The 25,305-nt window shown below is 36.1% G+C and overlaps 1 protein-coding gene across 1 annotated transcript in view; it reads right to left on the minus strand.

The window, feature by feature from the left end:
* Positions 1–3,417: 3,417 nt before the first annotated feature.
* RXFP1 (relaxin family peptide receptor 1) overlaps positions 3,418–25,305 on the minus strand; it is a 100,411-nt gene continuing 78,523 nt past the window's right edge. The window contains exons 12-18 of the mRNA XM_043465559.1: positions 24,001–24,072; positions 20,572–20,643; positions 19,542–19,613; positions 17,480–17,709; positions 14,943–15,353; positions 13,714–13,932; positions 3,418–3,772 (exon numbers count right to left, since the gene is read on the minus strand). Of these exons, the coding sequence (XP_043321494.1) occupies positions 3,471–3,772; positions 13,714–13,932; positions 14,943–15,353; positions 17,480–17,709; positions 19,542–19,613; positions 20,572–20,643; positions 24,001–24,072 (1,378 nt within the window). The 3' untranslated portion in view covers positions 3,418–3,470. The remainder of the gene's footprint in view (positions 3,773–13,713; positions 13,933–14,942; positions 15,354–17,479; positions 17,710–19,541; positions 19,614–20,571; positions 20,644–24,000; positions 24,073–25,305) is intronic.

Genomic DNA, 25,305 nt, shown 5'->3' on the forward strand with positions numbered 1-25,305 from the left:
GATGACGTCAGTAAAATGGAATTTTTAGTGTTAAAATACTGTGTTTAGTTTCAAAAATTCTGAGCATGAAATAAATGCCAAACAATGTTAGGTTTATAAACATTATTTCATGTAACCATATTAGCTCTTTGAGGAAAGTGATATTATTCCTATCTATAGAATAGAAGGCAATGGCATCCCACTCCAGTACTTTTGCCTGGAAAATCCCATGGATGGAGCCTGGTGGACTGCAGTCCATGGGGTCGCTGAGATTCGGACACTACCGAGCAACTTCACTTTCACTTTTCACTTCCATGCATTGGAGAAGGAAATGGCACCCCACTCCAGTGTTCTTGCCTGGAGAATCCCAGGGACTGGGGAGCCTGGTGGGCTGCCGTCTATGGGGTCGCACAGAGTCGGACATGACTGAAGCGACTGAGCAGCATAGAATAGAAAACAGGCTGAGGTGAAATAATTTGCCTGAGGGTCTCCAACAACAAAACTAATATGCTTGTTTATATTATGCCTTGCTACCTATCTCTTGGTTAATCTTATTAATATTCAAGGCTGTGATTTTACTTAGTTTCCCCATATGTGATAGTTTATGTGTCAACTTGACTGGATCACAGGGTACCCATATGTTTTGTCAAACATTCAGGGTATTTGTGTGAGGGTGTTTTTGGATGAGATTAACAATTCAGTTAGTAGACTGAATAAAACAGATTGCCCTCCATAATGTGGGTGGGCCTCATGCAATCAGTAGAACCATGGACCTTCCTGCCTAATGACCTTTGAACCAGACCATTGGCTTTTCCTGGTTCTACAGTATCTTCTGGCCTTTGGACTTGAACTGGGATATTGGCTTTGCAGGTTTTTGGACTTGCCAGCCTCCATAATCTCATGAGCCAATTCCTTGTAATCTCTTTGCATATGTAAATATATATATATTTTTGTTGAAAGTACGACATTCTTATGTAAAAAGTGTATCTGTGTTATTTCATGTAAGAATGGAGAAGGCAATGGCAACCCACTCCAGTATTCTTGCCTAGAGAATTCCGTGGATGGAGGAGCCTGGTGGGCTGCTGTCCATGGGGTCGCACAGAGTCAGACACGACTAAAGCAACTTAGCAGCAGCAGCAGCAGCAGCATGTACGAACAGAAAAGACTCAGATATGGCTTTAGTAATGATGACATACAGGCCTGGTTGCCCCACAACATGTGGGGTCTTCCCAGAGCAGGGATCAAATCCATGTCCCCTGCATTGGAGGTGGATTCTTAACCACTGGACCACCAGGGAAGCCTTTAGAACTTGTTTTTGCCCAAGAAGTTACCCTGTACTTCTCAGATATTATCTCTCCAACCCCTCTACCCTGGTAACCTCTGATCTACTTTCTGTCTGAATTTGCTTATTCTAGGTATTTCATGTAAGTGGAATCATATAGTTATTTCAACTTTTTGTGTCTGGCTTATTTCACATTATCTTCTAGCATGTGTCAGAATTCATTCCTTTTTGTGGCTGAATAATATTCCATTGTGTGTGTACACCACATTTTGTTATCTGTTCATCAGCTAATGGGCACTTGGGTTGCTCCTATCTTTTCGCAACTATGAATAATGCTATGATGAGTATTTGCAAACAAGTATCTGAGTCCTGTTTTCTTTTGGGTTTATACTCAAGAGTGAAATTGCTGAATCATATGGGAATTCTCTGATAAACTTTTGAGGAACAACCAAAAGGTTTTCTACAGTGACTGCATCATTTTACATTCCCACCAGCAATGTAGGGGCTTCCCAGGTGGCTCAGGGGGTACAAAATCTGCCTGCAATTCAGGAGACTCAGGAAATGCAGGTTCGACCCCTGGGTCAGGAAGATCCTCTTGAGGAGGGCATGGCAACCCACTCCAGTAGTGTTGCCTGGAGAATGCCATGGACAGAGGAGCCTGACGGGCTACAGTCCATGGGGTCACAGAGTCGGACATGACTAAGCACGCATGCACAAATAAAACCAGCAATGTAGAAAGGGCTTAGTCGCCATATCCTTGCCAATGCTTGTTATTTTCCATTTTTAAAAAAAAAATTGTAATCCCCTAGTAGATGTAGTGTTATCTTATTGTGGTTTTGATTTGTATTTTCCTAATGATTAGTGATACTGGACATGCTTATTGGCCATTTGTATATCTTCTTTGAAGAAATATCTATTCAAGTCCTTTGACCATTTGAAAAATTGAGTTGCTTGTCTTTTGTTGAGTTGTAAGAGTTCTTTATATATTTTGGAGTTCTTTATATATTTCTCAGATATGTGATTTGTAAAAATGTCCTTTCATTCTGGAAGGTTGTCTTTTTATTGTGTTTGTTTCTGTTCTTTGATGCACAAAAGTGTTTGATTTAGTTGAAGTCCAGTTTATCCATTTTTTCCTTTTCTTACTCATACTTTTCATGTTATATCTAAAAATCCACTGTCAAAGCCAAGGTTCTGAAGATTTCCCATATATTTTCTTCTAAGTGATTTATGTTTATATCATTGATCTGTTTTGAGTAAATTTTTATATATAGTATAAAGTAGGGGTCCAACTTCATTCTTTTGCATGGTAATATCCAGTTGTACTGGCATCATTTATTGATAAGACTGTTCTTTCCCCATTTGATTATCTTAGTATATCTGTTGAATATCAATTGACTGTAAATATGAGGGTTTTATTTCTGTACTCTCAGTTCTATTCCACTGATTTCATTCTAGCTTTTCTGATTCATTCCTTTGCAATACTTCTATCACCTTTTTACAATCTCATATAATGGTGATCATATAAAGCAAAAAGACAACTGGGCTGGAAATTGATAGAAAGGTGCTGTTTTGAGCTATTATCAGAGCACCTTTTTTTCCATAAGAATAAATGTGTATTTCCTCTCAAGTGTATGAAGACTTGAAGAGAGGTAAAATGAGTTCTTAAAATAAAATATTTGCATTTTCCAGTAATGAGACATTTTCTCTGATGTTAGTATATTGATTATTAGAAAACATTAAACTTTTATTTAAAAGTGTCCACGATCCTTATGTTTTCAAGACAGGCAAAGCTGTACCTTAGATTAAGAGTTGCAGGTGCACTTTGTATTAATATATTCTTGTAGTTATGCAATTTAACATTGCAAATTGACAAGATTTTTTACTATTTGCTCCCAGGAATTTATCACAGTGCCATGCACATAATGGGTACTCAGTAAATGCATGCTAATAGAACAAATGAGCCTTTCTGAAATATATTTCTCTTAATTTCCTATCAAAATATGTACTAATACATACACATTATCAATATAATTTATTTCCCTTCACACAGGCATCAGTCATTTTGATTTCTCCCAAATAACCTCATGTCCTTCTAAGTGAATTGATTTTAGCCATTATTATAAATTATTTTGTGGCATTTAGTTTAAACTCATAAATCCATCATGAAACATCTCACAGTATTCTCTGTGTAGAAATTGGTATCTGTCAGTTATGAATAGGAGTTGAGTCTAGTTGATTGAGAAATAAGTGATAATTTAGAGGGGTCTGCGAAAAGAACTGGCTCCATTAACTCAGAAGGCATCTCCTGCATGGGCCACATTTCCACCCAGATGAATGATGGATCATATGTCTTCTGACTTCCTTTGCTGTCTATAGATCTTCTCTGTCTGTAGTTATACCAGAACTGATGGATCATTTCTTTGAATGGTCTTGTGGTAAGAGTATAGAGAATTGGGTTCAAAGCACTGTTGATAGGCAGAATAAAAATCACTACCCAAGAGGTTATGGTACCTGGAAGAGAAAAATGAAATTTGTTGAGTTTTTGTGGATGTTTACAAGGTATGTAAACATCTTTTTCTTAGTTCTCCCCCAGCTGTCTTTTTAGTCTTAATTTCCTTCCCCCCTCCCCCCCCCCGCCCACCTCACCGATGTCACATAATTAAATACCAAGTCTACATGTAGTTCCAGGATGTTTTTCCAGGGTGCTAGTATTTGAGGGGGTGCTGACATTTCACCCTGTATATTGTTACCCTGCTTATTTAACTTATATGCAGAGTACATCATGTGAAATGCTGGGCTGGATGAAGCACAAGCTGAAATCAAGATTGCCGGGAGAAATATCAATAACCTCAGATATGCAGATGACACCACCCTTATGGCAGAAAGTGAAGAAGAACTAAAGAGCCTCTTGATGAAGGTGAAAGAGGAGAGTGAAAAAGTTGGCTTAAAACCCAACATTCAGAAAACTAACAGCATGGTATCCAGTCCCATCACTTCATGGCAAATAGATGGGGAAACAGGGGAAACAGTGGCTGACTTTATTTTTGGGGGCTCCAAAATCACTGCAGGTGGTGATTACAGCCATGAAATTAAAAGACACTTACTCCTTGGAAGGAAAGTTATAACCAACCTAGAAAGCATATTAAAAAACAGAGACATTACTTTGTCAACAAAGGTCTGTCTAGTCAAGGTCATGGTTTTTCCAGTAGTCATGTGTGGATGTGAGAGTTGGAGTATAAAGAAAGCTGAGTGCTGAAGAATTGATGCTTTTGAACTGTGGTGTTGAACAAGACTCTTGAGCGTCCCTTGGACTGCAAGGAGATCCAACCAGTCCATCCTAAAGGAAATTAGTCCTGAATATTCATCGAAAGGACTGATGCTGAAGCTGAAACTCCAATAATTTGGCCACCTGATATGAAGAACTGACTCACTGGAAAAGACCTTAACACTGGGAAAGATTGAAGGCAGGAGGAGTAGGGGACGACAGAGGATGAGATGGTTGGATGGCATCACCGACCCAATGGACATGAGTTTGAGTCAGCTCCGGGAGTTGGTGGTGGACAGGGAAGCCTGGTGTGTTGCAGTCCATGGGGTCGCAAAGAGTTGGACACAACTGAGCGACTGAACTGAACTGACATTTCAAGAAACAGGTTTCGGGCTAAGTAACTTCCTGAATACAAACAACAAAAGAATTCTAGTAGCTAGAAATGTTTTTTTTTTTTTTTTTTTAACTGGGTGATTACATATTACTCTGATATGATTCAATTTTAGGAAAAACAATATTGTTTAGTATTTAAATCATATCTTTGCAAGTGTTTTAATTACTAGGTAGTGCGTGTAGTATTTCTTAGAATATATAGGCTTATCCTTAATATATTTCTGCTATTTATCTGGTTTGAAAAACTGGTATGCATTTTTAGGCTTTTGACTAGATATTTATTTCAGTAAAAATATCTTTGGCTAAACTTATCTTAAAATTACTGTAGTATATATGCAACTACCAAATACTCATATTTTCTTTATGATTTAATTTATGCTATGTTCCCTCTTCTACTTGTAAAATGTAAGGCACTATCACCACTAACCATGGGAAAAAGCAAAGTTAAAATTGTATGTTTATAAATTTTTAAAGTGTGAGTGCACATTGCAATATGCAAACAGTTAACAGGATTTTTATACATTTTTATTGTGGTAATTATACATAACATAAAAATTTCCATTTTAACCATTTCTAAGTGTACAGTTCAGTGGCATTAACTACGTTCAGATTGTTGTGGAACCATCACCACCATCCATTTCCAAAGCTTTTTCATCTTTCCACACTGAAACTCTGTGCCTTTAAACAATAATCCCCCATACCTTCTTCCCCTTAATCCCTGACAACGCCATTCACAAAATTTCTGTCTTTGTGAATTTGATTACACTAGTTATCTCATATAAGCGGAATCATACAGTATTTGTCCTTTTGTGACTGGCTTGTTTCAGTAGCATAATGTCTTCATAATGTATCCATATTGTAGCATGTATCAGAATTTCCTCCCTTTAAAGGCTGAATAATAATCCACTGTGTGTATATAGCATATTTGGTTTAAGCATTCATCCAGTGATGGACACTTGGGTTGTTTCATTTCCACATTTTGGCTTCTGTGAATAATGCTGCCTTGAACTTGGGTGTATGAATTTATGGTTCCCATAATCAGTTCTTTTGGGTATATATTCAGTAGTAAAATTTCTGGGTCCCATGGGAATTCTATGTTTAATTTTTTGAGGAACCACCATGGTGTTTTCTATAGCAGCTGTGCCATTTTACATTCTACCAGTACAAGAGTTCTAATTTCTCCACATCCTCACCAGTACTTACTATTTTCTGTTTTTGAGAACAATCGTCCTAATGAGTATGGTGCACCTTATTTTGAAATATAAAGAGTGCTTTATCATCTCTCACACTCTGGGGTAATGTTCCTTAAATTGCTATGTATTCCAGGAATAAAAATTTCTTATGTTCTAGAAGAAATGAAGCAATTACTTGATAATCATCTTGATCTGTGTTCCTTTCTGGTCATCTCGAGCATGGAATTATTAGAATTTCAACACACCAAGTGTAATTTATTTGAGCCATTAATACACTAGAGGATATCAATGGTACATTAGGTGATACAGAAGAACTTGGAAGACAGAATAGGGTAAATCATCCAATTAGAGTAGCAAGAAGAAAAAATAATTTTAAAAAATGAGGATAGTTTAAAGGACTTCTGAGACAACAAGTATACGAATATTTGCATTATAAGTGTTCCAGAAGGTGAAAAGAGAGAGAAAAGGGGGAAATGTATTTGATTAAATAATGGCTGAAAACTTCCCTCACCTGAAGAAGGAATCAGATATCCAGACCCAGGAAGCACATAAAGTCCCAAACAAAATGAACTCAAAGAGATCCACACTAAGGCATACTATAATTAAAACGGCAGGAGTTAAAGATACAGGCAGCAAGAGAAAGACAAAGACCTGCCTACAAGTTGATTTTTCAGCAGAAATTTGCAGACCAGAAGGGAGTGGCTTGATGTATTAAAAGTGCTGAAGGAAAAATACCTATAACCAAGGATACTGTACCTGGCAATGCTATCATTCAGAATTGAAACAGCACTAAAGAGTTTCCCCAAAAGAAAAAAATTTAAAAGTTCATCACTACTAAGCCAGCCTTACAAGAACAGTTAAAGGGATTTCTCCAAGTGAAAAAAGAAGGCCGCAATAAAAAATAATATATATGAGGAAAAAAATCTTATGGATAAATGTAAATATATAGAAAAGGCAGTGGATCAACTATTTAAAAGAACTAGTATGAAGATTAAAAGACAAAAGTTGTAAAATAAAGATCAAGTATAACTTAAACAGTTAATGCTATAAAATAGATATCAAATTGAAACTTCACGGGGAAATAATAAAATGTAGAATAAAAAGTATATATATATGTATATACACACACACATATATATATGAAACTAAACCATAAACCAACAATAGATACACACACACACACAAAAAGGGAAAGGAATCCAAACATAACACTAAAGAAAATCAAGGATAGATGTGAAAAGACAAAAAGGAAATCTATAAAAACAACCAGAAAACAAGTAGCAAAATGGAAATAAGTACATAACTACCAATAATCACTTTAAATATAAATGGGCTAAAGGCTTCAGAAAAAAGATATAGGGTGACTGAATGGATTAAAAAACAAGCACCATCTGTATGCTATCTACAAGAGAGTCAATTCAGAACAAAGAGTCATACATAAGGAAAATGAAGAGATGCAAAAAGATATTCCATGCAGATGGAAAGAAAGCTGGGTTAACAATATACATATCAGACAAAATAGACTTTAAAGAGAAGTCAGAGACCAAAAACAAAGAAGGGCACTTATATAATGAAAAGTGGTAAACCCAAGAAGAGGATATAACATTTGTAAACACATATATACCTAACACAGAAGCACCTAAATATATAAAGCAAATATTATCAGACAAAAAGGGAGAAATTGACAGTATCACAAGGTAGTAAGGGACTTTAATACCCCACTCACATCAATGGCTATATCATCCAGACAGAAAATCAGTAAGGAAACAGTGGCTTTAAGCAACACATTATATCAGATGGACTTAATAATATCTACAGAATATTCCATTAAAGACAGCAGATAAATAATCTTCTCAAATGTGCAAATAACCTTTTCTAGGACAAATCACATGCTAGGCCACAAAACAAGCCTTAATAAATTTAATAAGACTGAAATCATATCAAGCATCTTTTCCAACCACAATAGTATGAAACTAGAAACCAATTACAGGAAGAAACTGGAAAAACACAAATGTGTAGACTAAACAACAAGCTACTAAAAACCTGATGGGTCAACAAAGAAATAAAAGAGGATATAAAAATATCTTAAGATGAATGAAAATAGAAATACAACCCTCCAGAATCTAGGGGCTACAGCAAATGCAGTTCTAAGAGGAAAGTTTATATAGTGATTCATCACTACCTCAAGAAATTAAAAAATCCGAATAGACAACCTAACTTTCTAATAAAGGAACCAGAAAAAGAACAAACATAGGCCTAAGTTAGTGGAAAGAAGGAAGTAAAAAAGATCAGAGAAGAAAGAAATGAAATAGAGACTAAAAATAATAGAAAAGAACAGTGAAATTAAGAGTTTGTTTTTGAAAAAAATGTTGATAGATCTTTAGCTGGACTCATCAAGAAAAAAGAGAGGAATCAAAATGAATAAAATTAGAAATGACAAAGTAGTTACAGTTGATATCATATAAGTACAATCATCAGAGAAGACTACTAGCAGTTATATGCCAACAAACTGGGCCATCTACAAGAAATGGATAAATTCCTAGAAACATAAAATCTTTTAAGAATGAATCAGGAAGAAATATGGAAAAAGGTATTCCATGCAAATGGAAATCAAAAGAAAGCCAGAGTAGCAATATTTATATCAGACAAAATGACTTTAAAATGAAGACTGTCACAAGAGACAAAGACTTTTACTACCTAATAATGAAGGGACCAAATCAAGAAGAACATAGAACAATTATATATACATATGCATCCAATATAGAATCATCTAAATATATAAGGCAAATATTAACATAAAGGCAGAAATCAACACAATAATAGTAGGGGATTTTAAAATCTCACATCAATGAGCAGATATTCCAGACAGAAAATCAATATGGAAATACTGGCCCAAGTGACACATTAGACCAAATGAAGTTAATTGACTTTATATATAATACATATGTATATATTATATATATATATATAATTTCATCTGAAAGCAGAATATACTTTTTTTTTAAGTGTACATGGAACATTCTGCAGATCATGTGCTAGGCCACAAAATTAACCTCAGTAAATTTAAGAACACTGAAATCATATCAAGTATCTTTTCTGACTATGATGCTATGAGACTAGAAATCAACTATAAGAAAAAACCTGCAAAAGACACATGGAGGCTAAACAATATGCTACTAAACAACCAACAGATCACTGAAGAAATCAAAGAGGAAGTAGAAAAAAATACCTAAAAACAAATGTATATTTAAACAAGATGATCTAAAATCTCTGGGATGCATCAAAAACAGCTCTAAGAAGACAAGCTATATCAACATAAGCTTTGTTGTTGTTGTTTAGTTGCTAAGTTGTATCTGACTCTTTGTGACCCCATGAACTGTAGCCTGCCAGGCTTCTCTGTCCATGGGATTTACCAGGCAAGAATATTGAAGTGGGTTGCCATTTCCTTCTCCAGAGGATCTTCCTGACCAAGGGATTGAACCCATGGCTTCCCTAGTAGCTCAGACGGTAAAGCATCTGCCTACAATGCGGGAGACCCAGGTTCGATCCCTGGGTCTGGAAGATCCCCTGGAGAAGGAAATGGCAACCCACTCCAGTATTCTTGCCTGGAAAATCCCATGGACTGAGGAGCCTGGTAGGTTACAGTCCGTGGGGTCGCAAAGAGTCGGACACGACTGAGCGACTTCACTGTCTCCTGCATTAGCAGACAGTTTCTTTACCACTGATCCACCTGGGAAGCCCAGCAATACAAGTTTACCTCAGGAAATAAGAAAAATCTCAAATAAACAACCTAACCTTACACCTACAGGATCTATGGAAAAAAGAACAAACAAAATTCAAAATTAGTAGAAGGAAATGAATCATAAAGAACAGAGCAGAAATAAATGAAATAGAGACTAAAAATACAATAGAGAAGATCAATGAAACTAAAAGCTGGTTCTTGGAAAAGATAAACACAATCAATAATTCTTTAACCAGACTCAGAAAAAAACAAGGGAGAGGGTCCAAATCAATAAAGCAGAAATGAAAAAGAAGTTACAACTGACATCATAGAAATACAAAGATCATAAAACTACTATGAAAAACAATATGCCAATAAAGCAGACAACCTAGAAGAAACGGACAAGTACTTAGAAAGGTACAATCTCTCAAGACTGAACTAGGAAGGAATAGAAAATATGAACAGACCAATTACAAGTACTGAAATTGAATCTGTGATTAAAAAACTCCCCAAAAAGGTCCAGGACCAGGTGTATATTTTTATATACCAATTATGAACTATCAGAACATGAAGTCAAGAAAACCATTCCACTTACACTCAAATCAAAAAGAATAAAATACCTAGGAATAATCTAACAATGAAGTGAAAGACCTGTATTCTGAAAATCGGAAGACACTGATGAAAAAAACTGAAGATAATACAAATACAAGGAAAGATACACCATCTTCATGGATTGGAAGAATTAATATTGCCAAAATGTCCATACTACTCAGTGCAATCTATAGATTCAATGCAATTCCTATCCAAATACCCATGACGTTTTTCACAGAATTAGAACAAAGAATACTAAAATTCGTATGGAACCAGAAAAGATCCCAAATAGCTAAAGCAACCTTGAGAAAGAGGAACAGAAGTGGAAGTATAATACTTCATGATTTCCGACTATACTACAAAGCTGCCATAATCAAAACAGCATGAGAACTTTCCTGGTACTACAGTGATTAAGAATCTACCTGCTGGACTTCCCTGGTGGTCCATAGGTTAAGATTCTGAGCTCCCAATGCAGTGGGCCTGAGAATTAGATCCCACATGCTGCAACCAAGAGTTTGCATGCTGCACTAGGACTTGGCACAGACAAATAAATAAAAAAATAAAAGAATCTACCTGCTAAGGCAGGGGACATTGTTTCAATCCCTAGTTCAGGAACTAAGATCCCACATGCCATGGAGCAGCTAAGCCCAGGCACCACCATTACTAAGCCTGCATGCCCTAGAGCCCATGCTCCACAACACAGAAGCCACCTCAATGAGAAGAAGCCTACACACAGCAACTGGAGAGTAGCCCCTGTTCATTGCAACTAGAGAAAGCCCATGCACAACAATGAAGAGCCCGTGCATGAAAAGCCCATGCACTACAACAAGGACCCAGAAAAGCCAAAAATAAATACATAATTTTTAAAAAACACTATGGCACTAGCACAAAACAAAACACAGTCAATGGAAAAGAACAGAGAGCCCCAAAATAAACCCACACATTTATGGTTAGCTATTGTATGACAAAGGAGGCAGGAATATAGAATGTGAAAAAGGCAGTCTCTACAATAAGCGATTGTTGGAAAAGGTGCACAGCTACACTGAAAAGAATAAAAGTAGAACATCACATTATACCTTATACAAAAATAAATTCAAAATGGATTAAAACCTTAAATGTCAGACCTAAAGCTGTAAAACTGGAAGAAAACATATGAAGTAGACTCTTGGACATTAGTGTTAGCAATATTTTTTGGTTTCTATTTCCTCAGCCAAGGGAAACAAAAAATAAACAAATGAGACCTGATTAAACTAAAAAACTTCTGCACAGCAAAAGAAGCCATTGACAAAATTAAAGACAACTACTGAATGGGAGAAGATACTTGCAAGAGACGTGACTGACAAGGGGTAATGTCCAAGATACATAAACAACAAATACAACTCAATATAAAAAAAATATGTTTAAAAAATAGGAAGAAGACCTGAATAGTCATTTATCCAAAGAAGACTTATAGATGGTCAACAGCCACATGGGAGAAGGCAATGGTACCCCGCTCTAGTACTCTTGCCTGGAAAATCCCATGGATGGAGGAGCCTGGTAGACTGCAGTCCATGGGGTCGCTAAGAGTTGGACACGACTGAGTGACTTCACTTTCACTTTTCACTTTCATGCATTGGAGAAGGAACTGGCAACCCACTCCAGTGTTCTTGTCTGGAGAATCCCAGGGACGGGGAGCCTGGTGGGCTGCCGTCTATGGGGTCGCACAGAGTCGGACACGACTGAAGCGACTTAGCAGTAGCAGCAGTAGGCACATAAAAAGATGATTAACAACACTAATCATCAGAGAAATACAAATCAAAACCACTGTGAGATATCACCTCACACCTGTCATAATGGCTATCACCAAAAAGACAAGAAATAACAAATGTTGGTGAGGATGTGGAGAAAAGGAGACCCTTGTACACTGTTGATAGGAATATAAATTGGTGTAGTGAACAGCAAGTGAGGTCGCTCAGTCATGTCTAACTCTTTGCGATCCCATGGACTGCAGCCTACCAGGCTCCTCAGTCCATGGAATCTTCCAGGCAAGAATACTGGAATGGGTTGCCATTGCCTTCTCCAGGGGAGCTTCCTGACCCAGGGACTGAACCCAGGTCTCCCACATTGCAGGCAGACGCTTTACCGTCTGAGCCACCACGGAAGCTCAGACCTATATATCGGTGTAGCCACAATGTAAAATAGTATGGAAGTCCCTTAAAAAATTAAAAATAGAACTACTATACAATCCAGAAATTCCACTCCTTGGTATATGTCCAAAGAAAATGAAAACACTAATCCAAGAAGATTTACCTATCCCAATGTTCATTCCAGTACTATTCTCAATAGCCACGATATGGAAGCAACTTAAAAGGCCACTGATAGATGAATGAATAAAAAAGATGTGGTATATAAACACAATGGAATATTACTCAATCTTAATAAAAAATAATTAAATCTTGCCACTTGTAATAACATGGATGGCCCTGGATGGTATTATGCATAGTGAAATAAGTCAGAGAAAAACAAATATTGTATGTTTTCACTTATATGTTGAATCTAAAAAATAAAAAAAGCAAGTAAATATAACAAAACAAAAACAGGCTCATGGATACAGAGAATAAGCTAGTGGTAACCATGGAGGACAGGGCTGGGGGTAGGAAAAAATAGGTGAACAATATTAAAAGAGATGAACTACCAGTTATAAAATAAATAAGTCACAGAGATGTATTGAATAGTACAGGTAATATAGTCAATATTTTGTATTTATTTTGCATGTTGTGTAATCTGTAAAAATACTGAATTGCTATGTCATATACCTGAAACTAATGTAATATTGTAAGTCAACTACACTTCAACAGAATAAAAATTTTAAAAAGAAAACTATTTCATTTAAGAAAGTGTTAGTCACTCAGTCATGTCCAATTCTTTGTGGCCCCATGGACTGAAGCTCTCCAGGCCCCTCTGTCCATGGAATTCTCCAGGCAAGAATACTGTAGTGGGTGGCCATGCCCTTCTCCAGAGGATCTTTCTTTCTGATCCAGGAATTGAACCCAGTTCTCACTTCATTTAAGAAAAAACTTAATTTACAAGTAAATAACATTAATCTAAAAATAAAAGGGAATGGCTTAGGAAAAAAAGAACCAGGCACCTTTCTCCTAGTAAACATTTGATCAATGAACAGAGCTTTAACTACATGTAACTCTAACTTATGATTCTTGAAATGAGTTACTGTTAGAGATCTTAATACCCTTCTAGAGGAATTCTGTAGAAACAGATTTATTATTTCATTATAGGAAGAAAAAATTTGTACCTGGTATTTCTACCTGAAGCAATGAGAGAAATTTCAATATAAAGATGGGTATCCAGCACAATGCATCAGTAAATACAATAAAGAAAAACCGTTTGGCAAGGATCATTTCTTTTCTAACTTGATTCTGTACTTCATTTGCTGTTACGGCACTTTGATGAATGCTGTAAAACATGCTTCCGTAGGAAAACACTATGATGATAAAGGCTGCCAAGTTAATACCTATTAAGAACACGAAGATTATTATTAATAAATACGAGCATTCTTTCAAAACAAACAAATCTTTAGGTGTTATTATAAAGAAGGCAAAGACCACAATGTGTTTTTTGTTCTTTATAAGAATTACTAAAGTGCAAAAATCATGAATTAAAAAATTTAAATATTGTTGCAGTTATAAGGATGATGAAATGTTTAATTTTAAAATGACATATTAAAATTAGATTGTAGTGATTATAGTGATTCAGTGAATATCCTGGGCTTATTAAATTAATCTATTTTTGTGTAATTCAGTTACTTTAAATTATACTTTGAGAATATTCTTTCAAAAGGAAACACTTGTCTACTCCCAAGCCAAAGACCTGTGTTGCTACTTTGAATCTATTCATATTATAAACACAAAGAGTTGAAATATATTTTGCTTAGTATTATTAGGGTGAATGCACGAAATGCAAGTGTTTAATGTCTTTTATTAAAGTGTATCATATGTGAATTAATATGACAAAGTGGTAATTTAGAAAAAAATTCCCTTTAGGGAGTTTTGATGAAATCCACCCCCAGCGTCCATTCTGGTTAGAAGATCTGAAATTAAAATGTAAATGTTAAAAGGCATAATGAGATTTACATTGTGACTTATTTTAGCCTTTAAATAAAGGGGCTTTTAAAAAATACTCATTTTAAGTCTTGAATCTGCTACAATATTTTTTTCTGTTTTTTTTGTTGTTGTTGTTGTTGTTGAAAGACATGTGGGATCTTAGTTCCCTGACCAGGGATTGATTTTGTTGTTCTTTTTTTTTTTCACTTTTTGATGGTACCACACAACATGTGAGATCTTAGTTCCCGTGCCAGGGATCAAACCCACATCTCCTGAATTGCAAAGCAGATTCTTAACCACTGGACCACCAGGGAAGTCCCTCTGACCAGGGATTGAACCTGCACCCTCTATATTGGAAAGGGAAATCTTAACCACTGGACTGCCAAGTCCTTGAAAAGGCTTTTAATACAGAATTTCTTACCAAGAAAAATTGCCACTGAATAAATCTGGGCTCCAGTACTTTCTGCGTCTTCTGAATGAAGAGGGAAACATACTCCATTGGTGCCATAGTAGTTTTTGAAAAATTCCTTATTGCTCAGTGGAATGAAAGCCACGATAACCCCAATAATCCAAATGAGAATCAAAACTGTAATGGTTCTGCATTTTCCAGGTCTTAAACATCTAAAAGGATACACAATGCAGATATATTTTTCCAGTGTCAGAAATGTTAAAAGTAATACAGATACTTCTGTGGACAGAATGGCCAGGGACCCCAGAAGCTGACAATGAATGCTCTCCATCCACAGCTGCGCATGTTTATTGTATTCTCCTCGAAACTTCAGGTCAAAGGCTCCAATCACAAATAAATAGATTCCCATCAAGCAGTCAGCACCTGCAGGAATCAGTAAATTCAACAAATGCAGAGAAATAATTAGGTGAAATGGAATTATCATTAAACAGTAATATTTTTAACATTAGCCCCAAATAGACAAGTGTCTATCTTGGGGGGATGTAAGATGTATTCTAAGAATTCATTTATGGGTGAGGACCATTTCATCATCTCTCTCTGATAACCATGCTTACAGCATCCTCTGCAGCTAAATATGTAAGCATGTCTCTGCTTTTATCTAACACACAGGTCTATAAGAGCAGGGGTCTTGTCTGTTTTGTTTTCCTTCCTAGTCCCACCACCTAGAAATGCTGAATAAATGAGTAAAATGCAACTATGTTTTGCATTCAATTATGGACAAGACAGGGGTATTATAATTTGGTTCATTTCTTCCACTGAAATTCTCCCAGTTTAAGAAGTTAAGTCATTCAAAATCCCAGAGAAAGTATTTCAGAACCTGCTATGATAGAGTAATGACTATGAATTTTGAGGTCTATAATTTAGAAGATAGGAATAATTATGAAGTGCTCTGTAGTTAGTATAATTTTAAGGGGCTTAAATGCCTTATCCAGAGGTGGTCTAAGCAAAACTGTTCTGATTCTTTCTTCCTGTGTTAACATCTTTCTCTGTCTCTTTTCAGACTCCTCCAAATCAGCTGTTCATGTGATATATTTCTTGGTGTATTTTCTTTTTTAAGTAAATATTGCATATCATAAAGAGAGGGTTTTTTTTTTTTTAATTTTTTTGACCATGCAAGCATTCTACCCAATGATCCTAAAGTCACATCACGGTATAAATCACAAGGCTAGCCTTAATCTTAAAACACTGAGGTTCTATTCTAGCCTTTACCAGGGAAGTTGAGTGAACTCAAAATTTTGTAGCTAACAATACGAAAAAAAAAAAGTGAAAAAAGTGAAGTTGCTCAGTCGTGTCCGACTCTTTGCGACCCCATGGACTGTAGCCTACCAGGCTCCTCCATTCATGGGATTTTCCAGGCAAGAGTACTGGAGTGGGTTGCCACTTCCTTTTCCAGGGGATCTTCCTGACCCAGGGATTGAACCCAGGTCTCCTGCGGGTAGACGCTTTACCGTCTGAGCCACCAGGGAAGTTCCCTGAGTAGTTAACAATTTCTAAGTTCTGTTTCTTAGGCAATTTGCAATGAAAAAACAGTTCAGCCTTAGACTTCGAATGCATGTAGGGGTAAGACATAACACAGAAAACTCATAAAAATAGAACACCATGTAGATGGATGTTTGCTTGAGGGAGTGTGGATGAATTATAGGCCACTTGACCCAGATTATAAGCAACCGGAAAACTAGTTTCTTGCTTTTATTTCTTTTTTTTTTTTAATATATTTTTCATTTAACATACTACCTTGCAATCACGTTTCAACAACTTAAAAAATTTAATACTACTTAAAATACTTTCTTATTTAAATATTTCAAATTATGAATGGAAAAGATGTTAGAAGCTCAGAGACCAGAAGAACAATAATGTCTGAATTCAGTGTCTATGAACTGGATGTGAGCACAAAAAATAAACAGAGCTCTGGGCATGAAAATGTGATGATGAAAGGTTTCAAGGTTATTCACAGTAAAAAAATTTTACATGTTTTCATAAAATACTATACCGGCTTCCCTGGTGGCTCAGCTGGTAGAGAATCTACCTATAATTCAGGGGACCCGGGTTCTATTCCTGGGTCAGGAAGATCCCCTGGAGAAGGAAATGGCAACCCACTCCAGTATGCTTGCCTGGAGAATCCTATAGACAGAGGAGACTGGCGGCTACAGTCCATGAGGTCACAAAGAGTCACACACACAACTGAGCGACTAACTCACAAAATATTATACCTTTAGAGAAGAAAGCAAATAAACAAAAGCTTCCTTATCAGACAAAATTAATGAATGAGTGCTTCATTAATCTGTGTAAGGTGACTGAGTTTTCTTACTTTAAAAATTTTATCACTTTATTTTCCTGTAGCATTTCATTGAGTGCTTAGAAAACATCTAAGCAAAGGGGAGGAATTTTTAACATCCCATGATTCTAGTACTCTGGTTACTTATTTTCTAATAGTAACACTTTAATATATTTCAAAACTTGTAATTCCTCTTCAGCCAGGAAATACTCACAGCAGAGAGAAATGATTGACATGGCATGCAGCTTGTTCTCAGATCTGATACAAGGTCGCATACAGATGACAAAGATGTTTCCAAAGCACGTGACTGCAGACACAACCCAGACGAACACTCTCTGAATAATGCTCGCCAAGAGATCCTCTAAAGATGAGAGTCCGTCAGTATTTGGTTTACAGATGCGAACATGCGGTGCATAGCCACAGTACTGAAATCTCTTAAAATAGCTGTTGTGCAGAGAAGGGAAGATAAGACTTTAAACTAAAGTGTCACTCTACCTTAATATCTATTTTCTCCATTTCCTATGTAAAAAGAAAACAATATCGGTCTCAGAGGAATAAAACATTAGGGACACTAAAGTTTTATTAAGAAACTTAAGTTTAATTCTTATTAACTTGATTTTACTACAAAATAATGTGTGGATGAGAGCAGTAAATGGGCATAATGAACAGACAAGCATTAGACATATTTTAGAATGTAAATCAGTTGTCATGTGATCAAGATAATCCACCAAAGGAAACTGTTACTGGATTTTCAGTGCTTGGTACATAACTCCTGTGCTGCCGCAATTGATTTTACTTTTTCAGACCTGGAGGAAGGGAGTTAAAGGCTTTTTCCTCTCTGCTTCTATGGCTTTTCTATTATAGAAGTTGCATGATCTGTAACTACTTGCTAACATGTTTATTCTCACACTGGATTTTGGTACACGATGAGGTGTTTGATAAATATTTGTTGAGTGAATTCTTTCATCAGTAAAGAGACCTCCCTTGTTAATAAAAGACACCACCTGGATAATCAGTAATTACTACTGTGTACTACCAACACCCACACCATTTATTGAGCATCTACTAAGTATAACTTCTCAAATCAGGAATGACTTCTTAAATCAGCTTAATGAGGTTGGTGTTGCGATGACCATATGAGGAGATGAATCTTCAATGGAGGCAAATTATCTGCTAGGGAACTTTCTACTAAGTGCAGAAATTTAGTATTCAAATTAGATCCATTTGCCCCTAAAGCCATGTTCTCTGGCAAAAAGTATAAATGATCTTTATAGTATAAACAGTTGTAGTAATATAAGATAAAAACTTGACAGTTACAGTCTATAGTCCTGTTGTTTCACTCTTGCTGTCTGGATCCCAGGATCTGCTCTATTCAAGTCAAGTCCTTGAGTTGTTTCTTGGGTTTTATGAGTTACATCATTTTCTTTCAATAAACTCTGTTTGCTCAATTTATTCAGAGTGCTTTATATTGTGCGTAACCAAGGAAACTTTGCTGTCCAAGGAATTATGGGAAAAAAATCAGTGTCCTCTGTTAGATTTAAAATACAAGCAAGATTATATATAGAGTGATGGTGGCTGCCATGACACTTTCTAAATTATTGAGAATTAATTACCTTGGCATGGAGATCACTCTAATATTGTGTGTGTGTGTGTGTGTGTGTGTGTGTGTATATATATATATATACTGCTATATATTACATTCAACTAAAGAAAATGTTTCTAAAGCATGTAATGATGGCATGATGAGACATGATGTTTGAATAAAAGATTTTTCAAAGCTTGCAATTTTATCCATACACCCTTGCTCCATCATGCCCTGACACTGTGGGCAATTTTCACTGAGGAAACTTTCTCTCTTCCTTCCTCCATTTACATGAATTATTTATAATTGTTCTATGTTGTTTATGTGACTTCCTACTTCTTCATCTGGTTGCATTTATGCCAGGTGCACCAGTTGCTAGCTCAGTGGACAAACGTGAATATATGTGAGTGTCACGAGAGGTCATTAGAGCTTACAAGCCTGAGTGGGTTCCCTCCATACTCCTGTTGTCTGACACCCAGACAAATCTCCTTTCACTCTCTCAGACCAAATCATGGACAACTAAAAATCACCTTACCCTATATCTATGCTTTAAAAGTTAGTTATTGTTTAGGCAAATTAGTCAGTAGGAAATGTTAATAAATTGGATGCGCTGCATATGGGGGTATTAGCACAATACAGGTGGAAACCTAAACAATTAAAATCAAGGTGAAGAACAAGAAAAATATCTGCTTACATGTAAGAGAGATTCACGAGAGGTCTAAACATCCTTTGTTGGATATTTGAAATTTCAATTCCATCTAGGCTGCTAAAATATCAAATTATCAAAAAACATATGTTATGCAGGGTAATGAATTTTTGTGAAGGACAGTTTAATACACAATTATTTAAAACTTATTCTGAACTAAACATTCACACTTAGCCTTCCCTAGACACTTTCCCAGTTCCTTTCATTGCATGAAAGATTTTTTAAATTCTATAGTATTTCCAAAGTTTCACACACGTGATTTCATGTGATCTCATAATAACCCTTTCTCCCCCCAATGGTTTTTTGATTCTGCTATTTATACACAATATAAATACTTATATTGATTCTATATCTTTCCTATTTCAATTTTTGGCTTCTAATAGATTGTGGCATGATGCTTTTTTCATACTAACTATTCAACAAATATTTGTGAAATAAATGAATAAACATTGCCTTTTGATGATATTGCAATAGCAGAGAGGGGCATTTTACATTCTTGAAAATTTTCTAATAATTTTTTTTCTAATAAAATGACATTTTACCGAGGGAACACTTAAAAGAACTGAAGCACACCTTCTTAAGGCAACTCATAGATCCTAATATAATTTATGTATGTGTGTTTGTGCATGTGTGCTGCAAGTAAAGATTTATATAATCTAGAACATTCTATCTTGGGATAACAATAGTTATAATAAACTCTTAAATACCCCCAGTGCTAATGAAGGAATAAATATGCATAGATGCCTTCAGAGTATCAAAACAAACAATCCAATATAAGCTCCTGGTGATTATAGAATTATCTAATTTTTAGCTCATAAATATGAAAGATTAAACTAATAGCCATCTCTTTGTTTATAGCTCAGCAAGTACTCATATGGTTTCTGTAGAGTTTAACTAACATCCTGGGAATAAAGCTTCTGATTCAAGACTCTATTAACCTTATTTTATAGAATGTATTAGCTATTGATATATAAATAAACAATGTATCATAAAACTATCCCCATAGGTGTATACTTACAGAGATTTGAGTTTGACAAGATTATCAAATTGGTTGGCTTGAATTGTCTGGATTGGGTTATAGGAAAGATTCCTGTTTCAATAAAAAAAAAAAAAGAGCAGCAATTGGTCATTTCTAGAAAGGATTTGAGTAAAGAGGAAGTATATCTGTTGACAGAGGGTTGCTTGTAAACATTAGCAAAAAAGTACATTGATGGCACTTGTACCATAGGGCTCCTTAGACATTCAAACGGATTAATGGAGATAGAACTCTTAGAACCATGCGAGGCTCTAAGTGTCTTAGTGACAGAGAGAGAGCTGAGACCACATGATCATGAAGGTGGGGTGGTCCTGGATGGTCCCACCAGGGAACTTGCAGGTTTCCCAAAGGGAAGCCACACCACTTCAGGTTTTGCCTATCATCAGGTGTGATTTAAATAAAAGAAAAAGAATCTCATTTAGTCAAAATTTGAATGAATGAAACCACAGTGAATACGTTTTACAATAAATCATATCGAATAGTGGCATATTGTGTTAGCAAGTTATGAGGCATGAAGTGAAAAGTAAATGGCTTTACGGCTAGGAAAAGGAGATGAAGATAGTGCTAGAAGACCTATCAGAGGGATTAGGCAAGAAATAAAATAAAAGGCATCCAAATTGGGAAGTGAAAAGTAAAATTATCTCTGTTTATAGATGACATTATTTCATGTGTGAAAAGTGAAACTGTTAGTCACTCAGTCATGTCAGACTCTTTGTGATCCCATGGACTGTAGCCTGCCATTCCACGGATGTGGAATTCTCCAGGCAAGAATACTGGAGTGGGTAGCCACTTCCTTTTCCAGGGGATCTTTTTGACCCAGGGGTAAAACCCGGGTCTTCTGCATTGCAGGCAGATTCTTTATCATCTGAGCCACCAGGGAAGCCCATTTTTTATTTTTATTTTTTGGCAGGGAAGTCCATTTTATGTGTATAAAACCTTAAAGATTTCACACACACACACACACAAACACACACACAACTGTCAGAACTAATAAACAAATTCAACCAAATTGCTAAATACTGAACGAATGCACAATAATCAGACAATGATGAATAATCAAATGCATTTCTATACATCAACCCTGAGCAATCCAGAAAGAGAATTAAGAAAATATTTCAATTTACAACAGCATCAGAAGAATACTTAGGAATAAACTGAAGAGAGGCTTCCCTGGTAGTCCAGAGGTTGGGAATCTGCTTGCCAATGTAGGGAACATGGATTTGATCCCTGATTCAGGATGATCCCACATGCCACAGAACAACTAAGCCCACCCACCACAACTACCGAGCCACAAGAGAAGCTACCAAAATGAGAAGCCTCCATACTGCAATGAAGAGTAGCCTCCACTTGCCATAATCAGAGAAAGCTTGTGTAGCAATGAAGATTCAGTGCAGCCAAAAAAATCCCAATAAACTGAATAAAGGTAAAGGGCTTGCACCGTGAAAACAAAATATTGTTGAAAGAAATTAGACACTGGTAAATGGAAAGACATTCTGTGCTTTGGGACTAGAAGATTTAAAATCATTAAGATGGCAATACTACCCAAAGCAATCAAGAGATTCAGTATAATCTCTATCAAGATCCCAGTGACGGTTTTTCTGAATAAATAGAAAAGTCCATCTTAAAATTTGTTTGGAACCTCAAGGGAACCTGAATAAGCCTTGAAAAAGAAGGACAAAATTGGAGGTCTTACTTTCTGACTCAAAACTTACTACAAAGCTACAGTAATCAGTAATAGTGTGGTGCTGGAGTAAAGACAGTTGTATAGGATGATGGAATAGAATGGAGAGCCCAAGAACAAACTTTTGTATGGATGGTTAACTCATACCAAGACCGTTCAATGGGGAGAGGACAATCTTCTTAACAAATGGTTCTGGGAAAACCAGATGGATGTCCACATGCAAAAAAAAAAAAAAGAAAGAGCTTAAACCCTTAGCTTTCACAATGTACAAAATTAACTCAAAATGGATCTAAGTCCTAAATATAAAAGCTAAACTATAAAACTCTTAGAAGAAATCATAAGAGAAAAACTTCATGACACTGGATTAGGCAGTGATTTCTTGTATACTGTGATACCAAAAGCATAGGTAACAATAGAAAAAAATATAAGAATTGGAGTACATCTAAATCTAAAACTTCTGTGCATCAGAAAACACTATTAACAGAGTGAAAAGGCAACCTACAGAATAGGAGCATGTATTTATAAATCATATATCTGAAATTATTTACTATCTAAAATATATATGATCCTACAGCTTAACAGGGGTTCCCAGTGCTAAAGAACCCACCTGCCAATGCAGGAGACATAAGAGACGCGGGTTTGAACTCTGGGTCAGGAAGATCCCTGGAGGGCATGGCAACCCACTCCAGTATTCTTGCCTAGAGAATCCCATGGACAGACAGGCCTGGTGCACTGCAGTCCATAAGGTCACAAAGAGTAGGACATAACTGAAGTGACTCAGCATGCATGCACAGCTTAACAATGAAAAACCAAACAACCCAATTTAAAAATGAGTAAAGGACCTGAGTAGACATTTTCCAAAGAAGATGTGCAAATGATCGATAAGCACATGAAAAGATGCCCAACATCATTAATCATTAGAGAAATGCAAATCAAAACCACAATGAAATACCATGTCACATCCATTAGGTTGGCTACTATTAAAAAAATACAAAATTACAAGTGCTGTTGAAAATGTGAAGAAATTAGAATCTTTGTGCACTGTTAGTGAGAATGTAAAATAGTTGCAGTCACTATAGAAAAGAGTATGATGTTTCCTCAAAAAATTAAAAATAGAGTTACCATATGATCCAGTAATACTATTTCTGGGGCTATATACCCCCAAAGAATTGAAAGCAAGTTCTTTAACTGATATTTACACACTCATGTTCACAGCAGCCCTACTCATAACAGCTAAAAGGTGGAAACAACCCAAGTGTCCATCAATGGAAAAATGGATAAATACAATGTGGTACTTACACACAATGGATTGCTAATATGGATGATAATATTCAGAAATTCTGACACATGCTACAGCATGGATAAAACTTGAAGACATTAGGCTAAGTGAAATAAGCCAGCTGTAAAATAACAAGGTATGTATGATTCTACCTATATGAGATACCTAGAGATGCCAAATTCATAGAGACCAAACAGTGATAGAAGCCAGTTGGGGAGGGGTGTCGATGGGGAGTTAGTGTTTAATAGGTATGGAGCTTCAGTTTGGAAAGCAGGAAAAGTTCCAGAAATGGATGGTGGTGATGGTTACACAACAGTGTGAATGAACTTGATACCACTGAACTGTACACTTAAAAATGGTTAAAATGGTAAACACACATACTGATGTGTATTTTAATGGCAATTTTAGAAAATAAATTAAAAATAAAGATAAAAATTCATATCAATCTTACAGTTGTGAGAGCTCCTTCAGATCCTTAAAGATATGTGGAGAAAGATTTTCAATCTTATTGCTTCCTAAATCCCTAGGGAAATAATTGCAAACATGTCATGTTATTTTCTTAAGACTTTATCCATAGTTCTGTGGTTTATTAGAAAACCATTATACAACTTTCAAACAATGCTATTAGTGAGTTGTATTAATTGGTGGTGGTGTTTAGTTGCTAAATTGTGTCTGACTCTTGCAATGCCGTGGGCTGTAGCCCACCAAGCTCCTCTGTCCATGGGATTTTCCACGCAAGAGTGTCGAAGTGGGTTGCCATTTCCTTCTCCAGGGGATCTTCCCTATCGAGGGATGGAACCCAGGCCTCCTGCACTGCAGGCTGATTCTTTACTGACTGAGCCACCAGGAAATTAATAGAAGTCAAAACTTTAAAAAGGGAATGAAATGGTAAAAGAAAAATATTTCCTAATTTTATTCCTCATTCAGAGACAATGCTTGATGGTATCTGATCTGGTTCTAATAGATCCAGTTTTCTAATTTAATTAATACTGTGCCATCTTCTTTTCTCTTTTTCCCCTCTGCCACCTCCCTCTTTCCCTCCCATCCATTCTTCTTTCCTTCCTTCTATGCTAAAGTAGAAATATGGTTTGGAGACTTAATTTTTTCTTTTGTTTCAGTTGATTATGGTTTTTAACTGGAAGTGGATTATTTCAGGTTCCAGTTTCTTCCATAGCTGATATACACCAGGTCTTATACACTCCTGGAGAAGGATACTTCATATATGTATAGAGGTTGGGCTGCCCACTGTGGTGTGAATGTAGCTTAGCTGTGAGAAGACTTTGGACAGTGCCAACTCTTATGGTAGCTCTGACAGTGGCAACTCTCATGAGAAAGGCCTAGAATTCTTCTAAGCAAGATAGGCTTGATTTCTCCAATGTCATCACGAGAAACTAACAGAAAGTCTAACCACTTTCCCTATCTATCCTCAAGTCATGTTAGTTACCACAGGGAGAGATAAGGATGTGGATCTAGTTGCTATGTAAATTGGAGTGCTTATAAATCAAATGTTATATTATTGAATCTGAAAGGGCAAGGCAGTTTTAGATTGAGTTTTAAAACTAAAAACAAGTAATATAATCAAAATGATAAATGTCTTTGCTGTAAATGTTCTGTTTTCAAATTGTAATCTGATCCTTGAGACTGTTTTTGTTATTTACATATTTATGGGTGAGTTGTCTATGTGGATAGATTCTCTGATTTGATAACCAAAGGAATCTTTCAAAAATTTCATCCCCTTTTAAAAATTCTTCAATCG

Source organism: Cervus canadensis, chromosome 1 (genome assembly GCF_019320065.1).
Source record: "Cervus canadensis isolate Bull #8, Minnesota chromosome 1, ASM1932006v1, whole genome shotgun sequence".
NCBI classification, from domain to species: domain Eukaryota; kingdom Metazoa; phylum Chordata; class Mammalia; order Artiodactyla; family Cervidae; genus Cervus; species Cervus canadensis.